The 16,375-nt window shown below is 45.1% G+C and overlaps 1 protein-coding gene and 1 long non-coding RNA gene across 2 annotated transcripts in view; one reads left to right on the forward strand and one right to left on the reverse strand.

The window, feature by feature from the left end:
• The window catches only part of SH3BGRL (SH3 domain binding glutamate rich protein like), a 32,886-nt gene that overhangs the window by 13,156 nt on the left and 3,355 nt on the right, over positions 1-16,375 (forward strand). Inside the window, exons 2-3 of the mRNA XM_062640210.1 lie at positions 9,786-9,971; positions 13,186-13,266. Coding sequence (XP_062496194.1) covers positions 9,786-9,971; positions 13,186-13,266 — 267 coding nt within the window. The remainder of the gene's footprint in view (positions 1-9,785; positions 9,972-13,185; positions 13,267-16,375) is intronic.
• Positions 12,496-15,737, reverse strand: LOC134174878 (uncharacterized). The gene is made up of 3 exons (XR_009968821.1): positions 15,574-15,737; positions 15,381-15,474; positions 12,496-14,097 (listed from the first exon to the last, which is right to left on the reverse strand). It is a non-coding gene; the product is annotated as an uncharacterized LOC134174878 (long non-coding RNA).

Consider the following 16,375-nt stretch of genomic DNA (forward strand, 5'->3'; position numbering starts at 1 on the left):
ATGCCACAAAACTGACTTAGAAAATCGCCACGGGTCAATTTATTTTGTGTTGTAATGGTGGTGTTTTCCTTTTGATTATGACAGTTCCGGGTGCTGCCAGGGTTTGTGAATGGTTTCGGTGCACGTAAAGCTATTGCTTTGCGTTACGTCAACATTTCTTTACATTCTTTTCTAAAGCAAGGTAATGGGAGGCTTAGGTCTGGAAGCTTGATTTTGCAAGATACCTTTATTTTGGCTAACTTCAGTAGTCTAGGCACAAAAGGAACTACAAAAAACCCTTGATAATGTGAATATTTGCACTTGCAAGTCCTTCCTGTTGCTGAATGAAATAAACACCCAAGACAGGAACGGCCAGAAGCCATAGTTTAATACGTGCTGTCAGTTGGAATACTGGCTGCTGGGGGAGGTGTCCTGCACCTGTGCCTTTCCTTGTGATGCCACAAGTATCCACATGTTGGCACAGTGAGCTGTGTTGAGGATCCCCAAAACAATACTGCTGTGCAACTGGAAGAGTTGGTCCAGCTCTGACCTCCATGCAGCCGTGCCAAGGCAAGACCTGCTCAGACATAGGCATTTGGAATTCAAGGCAAAGGTTTCTCTCCATAACCCTGGTTTAGACAGGTTGAATGTATGTGGTCCCAGTGATGGCTTTGCTTCCCAGAGGGTCATTCCTGGATAACCATCCCTGGACCCAGCGATGGAGGGGAGCAGCCTGGACATAGTGAGCCTCTGTGCAAGAGCCTCTGGATGCTGGAGAGGCCTGGGCTCAAGCTGCTGCCAGCCCGGTCTCAGAGACACCAGGCTGCTTCCAGTGCAAGGTTCATCCTTGATCAAACAGCCCTGGTGGGGCTGTTTGCAGAAACCACGTGAAGGGAGGGGAGGATTGTGCTGCAGTCACTCCTCCTGGGGCCCCAGGGACCTGGAGCCCAGTGTGAGCAGGGAGTTCAGCAGCAGTCACGCACCCACCTTGCTTTAAATCAAGCACAGATTCTTCCTTTTGAGAGAAGACAGATGTAAGTCTGACACCTCTCCAGATCTGAAACACTTTGCCCAGTGTTCAGCAGTTGGAAGCTTTGTTTGCGTTCACTGTTTCTCTCTGTTCAGGCTGTTAAGTTGTCTACAAAAAACAGGCATGTAGAGAGGTTTGGTGCCTCTTCTAGTAACAGTTCTGGTGCTGTGAGCCCATTCTTGCAACTTCTTGGATTTTAACTGAATTTTCATGTACTGGAACTAAATCTGAAGTTTATTAAATGGTACTTTTATACATTGTCTTCAGGTGTTGCCAATGGTAAGATGTTCTGTGTTAGAAACCTGGTTAACACCACAATAGTCCTTGACAAGCAGGTGTAAAAGGGTGAATGGATTCACTCCACATGACCCCAGTGCTTGGATATTATTTGTTTAGGGCAGAATTTGACTTAAGCTGTGACAATATGCTGATGTTTAAGGTGCCTTCATAGAAGGTAAACTTAAAACACATTACAAAACAATCAAGGCTTCATTAGGCAGTGCTGCTACTGCTGTTTGCCAGAAGCTGGGAAGATATAAATAAGGAAATGTTACTTGTCCTCATACTTGACTAATGGGTAAAGGAGTCTGCTTTTGGCCACTGCTGGAGGAAAGTAGCTAAACAGAGATTGGATGCAGTGCAGCAAGTCACTTCTGACCTATTTATGGCCTTTTAGTATCTTTCTCATTAGAATTTGACTGTAATAGAGCTTTGGTAGAATTGGCTGTACTGCTTGTCTGACACAGAACTAGTGACATTCAGAAATCTTGCTGCAACATTAAACTCGAGTCCTGTGTACATTTAAATGAAAGAATCAATAACGTTTGAGTCTGAATTTTTTTAACTGGTTCATGCCATGTAACACTAACAATGGTGGACTCCTTAGGGATTACTTCTTTCAGCTGCTTGTGTGGTTATGCCCGCAACATGATTAAGGGGTTGCATAACATACTCCAGCCTTGAATTTTGCTAACAGATGTCTAATTTTGCAGGTAGGAAGTGACAAACAGCCCAAATCACCATGTAGGGTAACTGTAAAGAGTTTTTGGAATCCTGTTTCTGAGCAGTTGCTTTCCATGACCATTGATTCCTGACACATGCTGTTCTCAGTGCTGTACTTACACCTCCAGCTGAAGTACTTGCCTGGATCTCCCCTGGGTGGGGGTAATCCCATGTGCATCCGGGGTGGTGGAAACCAAGGACTAGTGGCATTTACACTATTACTTTTCCTAAGTGTGTATCGTTTCACAAGGTGCAGAAGTCCTTGTCTTGAGCATATGCAGCGGTGCTGTCCCACCATTCATATACATACGTGTACAGTGCACGTACATAGTGTGAAGGCAGCATCCAGCTGGGTGCTGAGTGCTGGAAGAGGAGGAAGGAGTGGGCAGCTCGACTGCCTTTCAGAGGTGGTGAGCCTGCGTGGGTTACTTCAACTTTCAGTGCTGTTTCACAGCCTAAGTGAATGTGTGAGAGCCTGTATTTAGTATTTTCCTGTGCTTCTCAGCAGAATTAGGCTGAAGTTAGTTTTCTAAATGAGTATCTTCCAATTGATGACAGTATTACTTTATTCTTTCCTTTGGAGCCGTAGAGAAAAGGTTTCTTATTTTTGCTTAACCAATTCCTTGAAGTTCTGTAGCAAGACACAGCAATTGGGAACCTGCTCTGCAGGCTGCTTTACTGGGCTGTACCAAATGGAGGAGCCAGGCGTGTGACACTGGCCAAACTTCCCAAAGCCAGCTGAGGGGACTAAAAGCCAAACTCCCACTGGGGATTTAATTCTCTTCTCAGTCTGTATCAAAGAGTAAATGGAAAGTGAGTGGGAGCTGGGTCCGAGGGGTCATTGGCTCTGCTGGGAATCCTGATCCCTAGACTTTAGTACAAGGAAGGGGGTATTAATTTTTGTGTTTGGTTCTTTTGGCAGGAAATAACTTACTGAATGTGCTGGGATCTTTAGAGTTCGGATTTGCTGGTGTGGGACTTAACAAAGTTTTAAGCCTTGGGTTATTGAATGAGTGCACTTACAAAGGCATTCTAATCCATGAGAGAAGCTTTTCTTTTTGTTCTCATGAATCAGCTTTTCCATTTATGTAACTTTCTATATTTTCTGGAGAAAGTTATGGTCTTGTTTTGGGAAGTAGAGACTTTGTCCTTTGTTCTAGCTGTATTCTTGGCTGGTGTTGCAAAACCTGATCTGTGATGTGGTACCTTACGCCTGGATAATGCCCTACTGCAGACAGACCACATGATTCCAGGCTTGATGCAACCACAAGGTTAGGTTATAAAAGCCTTTCAGAAGGCTGGTTTTTCCCCTCAACCTCGCTCTGGAGCGGTGCTTTTTTTCACCCCAGGACTTTTTCCTGCTTTTAAAAAGTGTCTTCCAGAGCCCCATGTGAGCAACAGGAATTTGGCCACTGCTTTCCCTGCGAGCTGGAGCCCGGTGCCTCCTGCCCTGGCTCTCAGGCTGTGCGGGACACTCATGCAACCAGGGTCAATGATGGTGAGAACCATGGCCAAATAAACAGCTTTTCAGCTGTTGGGGGCAAACCACATGAAGACAAGGCTCCTGTAGCAGCTATGCAGGATACATGGTGATATGCCATGGGCTCTCCCAAAGGGCCCTGGAGGGAGAGAGTAAGTACATATGGAGCCCATCTGGATGCTGCTTGATTTCTGCAAAACAAAAAGCAGGCAGTATAAGTACAGCCTGAGCTATTCCAACCTCCTGTGTTCGATTTAGGTCACATAAGTTCATGGTGGTTTTGCTGTGCTTGTCCTCAGTTTCATTCCTTACAGACCAGAAACCACGCAGTGAGTGACAGAATGATGATATAACTACATGTAATGCTTGGCAGTACAAAGAAGTGGTTCTCTAATGATAATTGCCCAGACCTAAAAATACATAGATATGTAAGATACAGGGAGAAGTAAGAGTGAGACATGAATTGCTGGGAGAAACCTGAGAGGTGGCCTGCAAAGCTCTGACCAAGCAGGTCATTGTTGTAGGTGCCGACAAGTTTCCCACTTTTTGACCATCATTTATAGAAGATGGTGGCCACCAGCACCACCAGAACGGAGACCTCTGAATTTTATACTAGTGAGTGTGCGTGGGGAATCTGGCTTGTTCATATGAATAACCCAGTATTGGAAAAAAATCAGAGGAAGCTGATGGAGACTAGGACCAAGCCTGCTTGGGAGGCATTTTGTCTCTGAAGGGAGCCTGTTGTAGTGTCTTGAGGGTGGAGAATAAGCCTGGGGGGCCTTCAGGAATCTGTGACATTTCCCTGCATAGCTGAGCTGCTACACTGTGTAACTCCTACATATTATACTGCACTGGGAGGCAAAATTGCAGCGTTTTGCAGCAAATTTGGAAGTATTAGCTTCCGCATTAGCAAGGCGCAGGGGAAAGGCAGCATAATTTCAGAAATGAGATGAAAAATGTAAAAACAGTTTAAAAAAAACCCATCTTTTTATTGATTCCCCGAAGTGGCTGTGAGTTGCTGTCTTGTTTGCCAGCCACGGCAGCAGAGGTGGTCAAGTCTTGAAGTCACAGCGCGCAGCTCAGCCTGCGGGACGCCCTGCAGCAAGTTAATTTGGCTTGGCAGCAGCACAGCATTCCTTGTGCTGCCCCGCTCCCTCCAAAGACAACCACTTTCTGGGTATTTTCCGTCGGCTGCAGCGGGGAGTTTGCTGCACTTTTCTCCCGCTGTGCTTTTCCCTTTCTCTGTTTAAATTTGAGCCGATCTGTCTTTCAAAAGGTACTGAACCGTTTGAAGAACTGATGGTTCTGGCTACAAATGGTAGCATCGTCTGGGGATTTGAACTTCTTCACCTTTCTGTACAGATAGCCCCTGTGGTTTTAGAGTTTCCTCCCTCAGATGAAGCAGCTTGTCTAATATCTTCAGTGGCTTAAAACACAACCACTTTAAAGATGTAGTTGTTTTTTTTCCTTATCTAGGAGCCAGAAGGCTGGAATTGGAAAAGGTAAAAACCTTTAAAGCTGGTTTTGTCCTTAAACCGAGAAGGTCTAGATGAGGGATTGCTTCTCTCTTGTCCTTAATTCTTGCTCCTGGTTGTGAGGTTGGGAGCTGCAGCTCATGCCATGTGTTCAGCAGGAGCTGGGTGCTGTAAGCAATGATACAACCATGGCTGCAACTTTAAGGAAATGTCTTTAAAGTTCTTGAAAATCCTTACAATGATGTATGAGCCATTTAATCACATCTTTTGGGGGATAAAAACGAAACTGTGGTTTTTTTTTCCCTGCATGGAGGTCACAGGATGCACAAAAATGGCAGAGAAAACCCCATGCCAGTGCTGGAACAGCAGAGCTGCAGCTGCATTATTGGCATGGGGAAATTTCTTAAAGTGTGATCAAAACAGCAGCAGTCGGACTATAAACTTGGTTTGGGTTCCAGTGGTCCATAAATAGCTTTCCAAAACATGTCTATTGTCCAAAAAGGAATTTATTTATAAACTGAAAAAAATAACAAGACTTAAAACAACCCAAACCCCTCTTGGCCAGTGTAAACTAGATTGTTCTTTTGTATGTACATGCCTGTGTACAAAAAGGGTAGAAACTTCTTTGAATTTCATTGCAATAAAACGTTTAACACAACTGTTTCCTTGCAGCAGGGTAGTGCTGGTGGGCTGCCTGTTGAGCAGCCAGTTTCCAGCCCTGGCCAGACCTGGGGATGGAGTATTGCCACTCACTGGACCAGGGTCCTGCAGCATCACCCCTGCCTCCTTTCTGCTTGTTATCTTTTAGTTGGTGGGCTTTGTTTAGGTTTTTTTTTTATATACCATTGAGCGAGGATTTGGAGGAGAAAAAACCCCACTGATTCTAAAATGTTGCAGCATTTTCTGGAAAGTCTTCTGCCCACTTTTGCCTTGCAGCTCCATTTCTGACAGAGAACAATTTGTTGGAAAATGTCACCTGTCTCTACTCCTCGTGGCCCTGATGCGGTTTCGCTTGTGTTACTGACGTGTGCTGATGCGAGTCACATCTTGGAACAGTAAATTTCACTTCTGGTGTGTGTTCAAGTGAGGGACAATACTTGTTCATAATCCTAAACTACTCATTTTCATCCTGTTACTCTGTGCACATGCTCTCTTGAGAGCTTAGTGTTTCATAACTGGCTTGTAACTGGAAAGAAAGAGAATCTTTTTACACAAAGATACCTTAAAAATCAGAAAGTCTGCTGGAATCGTCAGCTTCTGATGTTACTTATGAGGATTTTGTATGCAGAAGATTACAGCTTGGTGGTGAGACTTCACGTACCCATTGCTAACTTGCTATGAAGCTATTTCTGTCTGGAACAGACTTTAAAGGCCAAACTGAAGTGAAAATAGATTTGTTTGGTTTAATGTTTCCTTTCAACATTATCTTAGGAACGTCAGCAAAAAATCTAATATTTCCACTCGCTTGAGTAATTTTAGCTGGTTTTCCCCCAGGAATGGCCTGAGAAGCGTGAGTTGGTGTGTTCAGGCTGAGAAACCCGGTGTGTGTTCCTGGGGCTGGAGGTGAAGCCATCTGGGAACAAAACTTGAGGGCATTTGTGTTTCCCCAGGCAGTGCAGCCGTGAGCTCCAGCTCATGCAGCCCTTTCTTTCAGCAGTACTGGTGTCTGCTGCTCCGCACCCCAGCCCCTCTCCTTTTGTCCCTTTGTCTCCATCCTGCCTCCACTGCAGGATCTTCCCCTCCATCTCCATCCATCCATTCTGCTTATTTCCATCCACTCCTGCATGCAGCCACTTCCTTCCTTGTGGTTGTCTACCCATCCCTGTCCTTGTGTCCTCTGTTGTTCCTATCCACGAGGGCTCACACTGCAGTACCCTGCCTCAGCAACGTTGCTCTCTGCTCTCCAGCTCACACACTGGCTGTGTGCACATTCCTGGCTTTCCACTGGCACTCTCTGCCCTGCAGAATGTGTCAGGAGCACTTGGTATAAACAAAGCTTTTTGTGTTTGCAAACTGCAGTTAGCTGAAGCCTATCAACCAAAATAGCTTTAGACATGACAGTTGTTTGCACAGGACGAGGTGCAGTATCTGGAAAGGCACTGGCTGGTGTCCATGCCTGGTTAGGCAACTGGGAGAGGTTTTTTTAGGAAGCGAGTGCTGCGTGTTGACAGGCGCATCCTGAAGAATTGGCTCCTCACTCCTTCCCAAACATGGGCAGCAGGAACCATCTCCCAGGCTCTTGTCCTGAGGAGAGCATATGCCCTTTTGAGTGAGACAAAGTACCCTGAAGCAGCAGCAGGCGTCTTTTGCTTTATTTTAGGCACTTCCCCCCCTGTGGTATTCCCCTTCCTGAGATTAACAGAAGTTATCTAAACAAGATCCCATAAAATAATGCGATCTGGCAGCTTGGAGTCTGTTTTGTCTGGTGGTTGGTGCCATGTTTCTCTGGAACATTTAATGCTCTTGCATAAGTGCTTGTCACTGTGGTTGGAAGACTTGTCTGAGGAGCTGGGAAAAGACATCACCTCTTAATCTTCCAACCTAGGGGGGTTTTCTTAGGCCAGAAAACTAGGGTTTCAAACTGGTACTACTCATGCATCAACACCAGCTCCTCACTTTTCTTCGCAGTGCTTTTAGAGAATCACCTCCTTTGACCACAGACAGACTGAGCTGCACAGAAACCAGACGCCCTTGCTTGCCTTTCATATGGTGCCTTTTCCAGCAGAAAAGAAACGCATTTCCAGCTTTGCTAGTTCTTCATAAACAAGCAGAGAGTGTTCATGGTTGTGATACCTGGAACTTAAAATACAACCCAGAGACTGTCCTTGCTCTGTGAAACTTGGAGAATGAGTGAGAATAAAGCAAAATGGGCAATGTGGTGGTGTATAGAGAGGTGTTTGGCATACATGTGTCTCAGAGGAAAACTCTATTTAAGTTCATTGTATGAAATAATGGCAAGTAGGGTAGCCAGAGGTATTTTCTTCATGCTGAAGAAACTTGATCTTAATGGCTGAGATAGTCCAGCCTGGTCAGATTTGGGGCTGCAAGGAAGGACTGGATATGCAGTCTGCCTTTGAAGGGGTTGAACCGAGAGGCTGAGCTGAGATGCTGTAAGGAATGTGAGGATGTGTGTATGGCTCGGAGGCAATTGAATAGTAAAAATGATTTCAAGAATGAAGAGACTTCTCAAGAGATGGAAAGTGTAATAACTGTCAAACAGCTCGTGTTTGACATGGCAGAATGTACAGTTTAATAGTAGATTGGGTAAAAACTTGGTTTTCTTTTTTTTATTAGAAATGTGGGACAGCTCAAAGTATGTACTTGCTAAGCAGCAGATTTGGGACACGTACCTGAGGCTGATGAAAACTCACTGGATCTGTAATTTAGAAATGGTTAATGAAAATGTCACTAGTTCAGGGGGGGAAAGATCCGTTTATTACCAGGTCTGATGCAGCCGTGCTGGGAGAGGAGGGGTGGCCATGAAGGGTGAGTGGCAGTTGTGAGGAGAGAGCAGCAGCAATGGACTAAATGGATGCTTAAAGACAGCCAAGGCATAGGTGGGCTGTGCTCTCCCAAACTTCATCCTTCCAGGGCTGCACTTGTCCTGCACCAGCACCCTGCAGCCTCCCCACGGCTCCTGGTCCAGCTCTGCGGCCATGTGAGCTGCGGCTCCAGCCCTGGCTCCGTATTTGGCTCTCAGCTGCTGCACCCTGACCCTGGCACTGCTCAGGGAGGTTTCCCTTTGCCGTATATGGAGAGGCTGCTCGGGAACGCTGCTGCAGACCTGAATTAGCAGCAGTACAACATCTGTACAAAGCTCTGCTGCTGCTGCCCTGAGCTGGTTGGGTTAAAGCAGGGCCTTGGGCTGGGTTTGCAGCAAAAGGAATAATTTGAGGAGACCAAATTTCCCATTAAATCCCATTTCTTTATTGCTTGCCAGGATGCACATGGTTATAATTTCCTTTATGGCGGTACAGTCATGCAAAAGAAGAATAGAGCATAAGCAGACCCTCTCTGCATCAGGAAGTCAGTAATTCATATATGGCAGTAAATAAAAACCACTCTCCTGTAAAAACCCAGCACAGTCTTTGCCAACACGGATACTGCTTTTCACATGGGTGCTGTGTGAGTATGCAGAGGATGGGCTGCATCAGGTGTGGGATCTTGTCCAGCCTGTGTGGTCAACACCCCCAGGCTTCTCCTTCATATGAGCAAGGACAGGGCTTGTGGGATCGCAGCTCTCCAGAGACCATACCTGCCACTACTGAAACCCAGAACACAGCAGGAGAGGGTTGTTTGATTTTCTTTTTGTGCAAAGAAACATAAGCCAAAATTACTTTGGGATCTTACTGCTAGTGAGAACTCGATGAGATCTCTAACACGGAGTCCTTGCAGCAAGGTGGGACTCTGGTTTCTCTGAGGGTGGGTTCAGCGTGTGCTTCCAGGGCACGAAGGAAGCAGATTGTACCTCAGATGGCCCTCCAGCACACTTCACTGCACCTGAAAAAGCAACATTCTTAATTGTATTGACTTAATTGTAAAGCATGGCCAACACAGCCTCTGTGAGGGGACTGCTCCCACCTTTGCTGTGCATTAGAGACTTTAGACCTCAGCGTGTTCAGTTATACGGGGGCCCAAGTCAAGGCTCAGATATAACTCTTTAGAAAACTTCTATTCTAAGAGTTTTCTTGTAATTTCCATTTTCAGCCTGTTTTGCACCCCCTTGTTTCTGCATTGAACCGTGGAACTGCATAATTAGCAACAAAAATGGTTTGACTGATTTTGTTTGCTTTCTCTCCCCTCTTCTCTTTTGTGACAGATTAAAAAGCAGCAACAAGATGTGTTAGGTTTCTTGGAAGCTAACAAAATTGAGTTTGAGGAAAAGGATATTGCTGCCAATGAGGAGAATCGGAAATGGATGCGTGAGAACGTCCCTGAAGACAGCCGGCCAGCAAGTGGGAACCCCCTGCCCCCCCGGCTCTTCAATGACAGCCGGTACCTCGGGGTAAGGAATGGCTCCAGGTCCCAGCATCTGCTTCCTCCCAGTCCTCTTGCTCGCTGTTGTCACCAGCAGGGAAGGACTTGACCAGCCCTGTGTTCAGGCATGCACAGTGCGAGGGGCATGTTAGACATTCATCCCTCCTCTTGGGCTTGTAATCGTAACTGATTCCAGGTCCACCATAGAGGAGAGATTAAAGCTTGGACCTCCTGATTCTTAGGTTATTTATGCTACTTACTGGAAAGAGCCTACCACCACCTTGCAGTGTATATATATGCCCCCCCCCCCCCTTCTGTTTTTTTTCTCTCCTCTTGTGGCTCTGAAAATATACAGGGTTTTTTAATTCTCATGTTCACCATAATGGTGAACTAGCACTTCACAGATCTGGCACTGTTGCACCAACCTTACGTTCTGTACCAAGTTCAGAGGTCTGTTCTGACTGTGTGGGGTTTGCCCATGTGTGTGGATCCCAGGTAGCTCTATAATCTGTTCATCTTCCAAGATAAGTGCTCCTATGAAGTGATGTCTGCCATGCTCTTAGATCAGTTTTGTGATCCTCTGATCCACTTTTGTGTACTGCTTTCAAAATGAAGGCTTCTGCAGCCTGCTTACTCCAGTAACTTCAATGGATTAAACTCATGTTGTAAATACAATTTCTACTTCTAATTATTTTAGTGCTTGATCAAAAGTAAGTTGCCCTGCAGCACTTCTACTCAGCAGGCCATGCCTGAATGGTTATTAGATTAACTGTTAGTTTTGTTTTTTAAACTTAATATCTTCTGAAAAGAGCTCCCAGTATGAGACCTGGTGCTGTGTGTTGGATTTCTAAGTCATTTTGCAGTCTGGTTCTGACCTGCAAAGTCTCTAAGCCAGAACCTGCTGATTCTGGACCTTTGTGAGGCAATTTTGTGGCTACTGAAAAATTACTCTTAAAGGTCCAGGAAATTTTTTCCTGCTTGTAATAAAAGCAGAACTTGAAACTATCCACAGTGAGCTAATGCACTACTCGGCTCTCAAAATGTTACTGACTGTGCTTGTGACACAGAAAAAAGTTGGTTTGGAGCAGCAAATGTAATGATAAATAGTTGTCTGCAGCAGGAAACTGAGAAGGGGCTAGTCACAGAGAGCTGAACATCTCTGTTCTGCTACCTCTTTAAAAACAAACAAACAGAAAGAAGCAGCAAATATTTCTGTACCAGTAGGAATTCCCATTGGAACAGTATCACCTTTCTCCCTTGGTGTACCAGAGCTTTAGGGATGCAAGCAGATCACTGTGTGGTTGTCCTTTATCAGTGCAGTGTTGCCAGATTTCTGCTGCACTGCTGCAGCTGTGCAGCAGAATGGGGTTTACCATGCAGGGATGTGGGACAGGAATTAAAAAGCTGTATGCACCTAAATCTGGATGCCTGCTTGTCAGAGGTGCTTCCCCAGCTACAACCTATGACAGTTGTGAATACAGTAGCTTGGGGAAAAGGGGGTTAGATGCTTTAGACCAGTTCTTGCTATGGGTTTATTTCATCCCTCAAATTTTGGTTGCTGTCATCTTGAACTTTTTGAATTTCAGAGAGTTAATGTAGCTTGATTCAAATTACTATAGTTTAGCTTTCAGGAAGGCCAAAGTTAATTCTGTGCCCACACACTTGAACCTCTTTGTCTTTATCTGATCCATCTCAAGCATGAACTTCCCTGTATATTTCATCTGATGCAGCATAGCTGGCAGAGGAATGAGCAAATTGTCTTTTATTGGCCTGTGCACAGCAGAAAGGCTGTAACTGTTGGTGCTGTGCAGGCTGGCATGAACCCTGCTCCTTAGTCACAGGCATTCCTTTCCTGGAAGATGCTACAAAGCAGACAGCTGGACTATGCACTAGCAAGATAAACAACCCCTTTGTTATCAAGCAGCCCCAGTACTGCCAACAGAAGGGCTTCAGGGGGGATTTAACTTAATTGTACACATTTTTATCAAATTAGCACCTGAATGTTGCATGTAAAAATCGAACAATAACTCAGTGCACCTCGTCTTCTAGGCAGCTTGAATCCTCTGTGTCCTGTAGTTTTTCTGTTTCAGCTGCAGCCGCCTCTTTTAGAGCTGCCCCTGCTCTGAACATGCTGCTATTTGCAAATGGCATTTGCTGTTTCTTAGGCTTTTGCCTACCACACAGACAGGCATGCAAAGCAGCATGCCCCTAATGGCAGCTCTTTTCCTGACTTCAGCCCTGACTGAGCCTGCTCTGAGCTACTGCCTTGCCTGTTTTCTCAGGCTGGACTCCTGCATCAGAACACTCCCCCACAAAGCTGGAGGAAGCTGTTGCTGTTGCTTCAGTTAAAAAGGGAGAAAAGGAAAGTCATAGGACAGATATGTGCTGAGTTTGGAAATCAGGGTGAGGAAAGTATGTGGTAACTGGGACGACAGTGGACTTGCACAAACCTCATGGGTTCATTTAGTCGGCGTTTGGCAACTGCTGTTGCTGAGTCACACTGTGGGCTTTTTGGTTCCTTCTTCCAAACGTAGCAGACAGCTAAGCTGCATTGTTTCTACCAACACTGCCTTCTGCCTCAAATATAAAAAAGGGCAGAGAAGGGAGCATTGGTATTTCTCTTATTATTTCATTGGTTTTACCTTAATTTTCCTGGGAAGTGGCTGTTATGTATTTAGAGCAACTACAGGGCCCTATGAGAACAATGAACAGTGCTACCTGATTTCCTTCATTAGCGTAGAGTAATCATTAATGAGAAACATGATGGGAAAAGGTGTACTCTCAGTTTACAGGTTTAAATTTAACTTTTAACAGGTTTAAGAGTTAATGTCCATAGTTGCACACTTGCCGTTCCTCCTCAGTAATTAGCAATGATGACATCTGGGCGCATGAGTGTTACTGATGACAAGGTACAGACTCAGCCTGCTCCTGCAGGAGGGACATCCAGGCCAGACCAGTGACAATAACTGCCTTGCTATGGAAGCTCTCCCTCTGGGAAAGGCAGAAGCACCTCACAGCAGCATCTTCTTGCTCCAGACAGTGATATTCTCTTTTCAGGCGGTACAATGGGTAGGGGATTAGTGCGAACAACAATTACCTGAGGGTCCACTGAATTTTGCATTCGGCCACAGGAAGCAGCTTGCTTGGTGCGTGTTTGATAACACAAATTGAGCTGTGGCTATTTCTGACAACTCATGTTTTGCCTTTTGTTTCCCCCTGCTTCGTGGACTCCTTTGGTGAAGGACTATGAAGCTTTCTTCGAGGCACGAGAGAACAACGCGGTATATGCGTTTTTAGGCTTGACTGCACCACCTGGTTCAAAGGTAGGTGTGCACGTTTCTCACAGGAAACCCCAATCTGTATTCTACATCTTGTTCTTCTCTGCTCATAGTCGGGTATTTTATGTGCTCTGTGGTTGCCCCAGTCAACCTACCCATGGATCTGATAACTTTCAGGCTCCAGCATCACAGCACACACTGTTATGTGCTGGTTTATTTGGAGGATCTGGTGTTCCCTGGAGGCAACTTCCCTCCTTCTATGAGAAGAACTCAGTGTTCAGTACAAATGCTTTTTTGGTGTCCTCACTGCAGAGCCACCCTGTTCTTATTTAAGTTAATGGAAGAGCTTTCATTGCTTTGGAAAGAAGAGCTGGGTCAAGTTCTTCACTAGAAGTAATTGTTTCTGACCACTGGATTTTTGTTTTTCCTCAGTTTTTCACTGAAAAACGCACAAGAAATCAAGATTTAAAAAAATTGTCACAAACCCAAAGAATCCTTTTAATTCAGTGAAAAAATTAATTCATGTGAAGTTTTGGTAAGAATTTTTGTACTAGAAACTACCTTGAAACCAGAGTCATTGTATTTGAAATAATGTGGTCTTGCTTCAGAGTAATTTTTTCCTCCAGCTTGTTATCCAAAGCCTTGTTTTTCTTCGCCAATTACAAACTGGGTTGCTGCTTTGTGGATGCAATGAGCTGGAATTCTCCATTTGATTTTGATAGGATAGGACAAGCCTGCTTTATACGTTTCACTTGACAACAGCAGGATCCTCCAGGTCACTTCCAGCTTTCTTGTTCCAACGGATAAACACGCCGTTTCCTTTCAGCTTTATTCATGTAAGAGTTGAAGGTCATGCTGTGCACATCACTAAGAGACCTAATTTTAAAGGCGGATGGTGATCTGTCAGTGATGAGCATTACAAGTTGTGGATCAGACTGAAGCAGTTTCGGGAGCCAGACTGATTTCTAGCAGTAGAAATGGTGTAGTGAGGAAGAACTCTGCCTTGTGCAGAATTGCAGAGAGCAAAACCCCAGCATCATGCGTTGCCGACGTTGGAAGGCCAGCTGCACACAGTGCCATAGTCATATCAATCTTCCTTAAGTTTCTGGGAACATCTGTACAGTATCGCACAAGAGAGTGTGCAGCATGGAGCCAAGGAGTAAGAAAGCAGCTCTGAGATCACAGCAAGAAAGCTTGTGTTTCCTTTCATGTGAAGTGCAGTGGTACTGGGGAGCAGGTGCTGCCATAATGAATCAGGTCATCTGTGTCTGTAATGTGTATGAACATTGCTGCTTCCTTAACCTGCCAGCCTGCAGAACCAGTCAGCATGGCTATTAGTTGCTCTGATTCCGTCCTCACCTAAGGAAAAGGTGAGTTTTCAGAAGGAGAATCACAATGCAGCTGTACTATGCTGAATTGCTTGCTGCAGCCTGGGGAGGTGCGTTTGAGCTGATGAAGATAACCTTTGCATAAGTGACCTTGTACCCAGTGCATTCTGCTGCTGGTCTGACTTTTGGTATCTGTCCCACAATTACATGATGTAAAATCAAGCTGATTGCCTGATGCTGAAATTGGCATTTATAGCACAGCTGCATGCAGCTTGGATGTAATATTTGTAGTTAATGACATTGCATCCGTGTCTGTTGCTACATAAAATGGAAAGTCTGGGTTCAACCTGTATGTGAGTGCAAGAGAGGACCTTGACAGTAAACCTCCATTAGATGTCATTAGGAGAGGTTTGGAAAGGTAGTTGACTGAGTACAAATGTCCAATATTAATGCTAAACAAGAAGAGCTCTGAAGTAAGCATGTAAAATGCATATGAAACTATTTACTGAGCCCTGGTGATTTGGTTTGTGCTTTGGGCACTGAGGGTACCATTAGACCTACAAACCCTGAGAAAGGTTTGCATTCTATTCATCTTAAATATCCCTACCTCAGACAATATGGGTGGGTCTTAAGTGGAGAGGATTTTGTGAGTTAAAGGCCTTGATTAATTATTTAAGGACTGAGAGCATGCTCAGTGAAGGGCCTTGAGGGAGAAGTAAGGAAAAGCATGAAAGAGGTGTAGTGTCAAATCTGAGAAGCGTGCAGGACCATACCTGAGGAAATAAGAGTTTGACCTTCAAGGCAGATAGGTTAGTATGTTCTCTGAGTTACTTGTACCCACTTTCCTGGGGATGAGGGGAATACCTGGAGTCCTTCCTGGTTTGCCACTGCCTGTTTTGAAGATAAGTACTTTGTCTTGCGTTTTCTGGAGAGAAAGGAAAAAACAGCGCTGGATGTCACTTCTGTAGTGCTCATGACTGGTGGAGTTGTCCCAAAGCCAAAGGAACCATCTCCTCTTTCTTACCCTTCAAAGAGCCGCTTGTCTTTTAGAGAATATCAAACATCGTTTTTTTTTCACCACGCTGTGTAGTTCTTTTTAACCTTTTCTCCATTCTTCACCTGCCTTTTCTGCCATGAACGGACTGGATGCCCTTGCACGAGCAGCGGTGACACCTGGCTCTGCTCTTTGGCCTGTGATATGTGGGCAGAGAGGAGCAGAGCGCAGCCCTGGAGCACAGCAGGCCTGAGCCAGCGGCCAAGCGAGGCTTTCCCACGCCCCTGAGTCAGGAGGCAAGGCTCTTGGGCAGACAGCCAGGAAACCCAGAGTGGTCCACCGTGTCTAAGATAAGGGAGATATGCGTGGTACTTCCTGCCCTGCAGGCTGGGGTCACCCACGTGTCCCCTCTCTTGCAAGTCTTACAGGCTTCTTGGAAATTCGTTTCTTAGTCTTTCCTCCTCTTGTTTTTTATGTATTTAGCATGCTGGCTCATGTTAGCAATGATTTTGTTGTGTCTGTTATCTTCAGTATTTCTTTTTAGTCACAAAAGCAAACAACTGCTTTACATAAAAGTTCAGCAGATGTCAAACTTTTTCCTTTAAAATAAGCCACACTGTCCAGCCTAAAGTGCCGTAGTGAGACCACCAGGATTCTTTATCTTCCTTGCTGCTAACAGGTGATTAAATAAATCTTTGATCAAAAGTACACTTGTAGAAAACACCTTCAGAAAAAAAAAGAAAAAGTTAATTTTGCCTTTCTTCTGTTGTCATTCTCTTCTCCTTTGTGACCCCCTTACAAAGGCTGAAAGACAACTGAATAATGCAGGTTA

The sequence above is a fragment of the Pezoporus occidentalis genome, unplaced genomic scaffold, assembly GCF_034315485.1.
Source record: "Pezoporus occidentalis ecotype Australia unplaced genomic scaffold, CSIRO_AGI_Poc_V1 ctg63, whole genome shotgun sequence".
Classification (NCBI taxonomy): domain Eukaryota; kingdom Metazoa; phylum Chordata; class Aves; order Psittaciformes; family Psittacidae; genus Pezoporus; species Pezoporus occidentalis.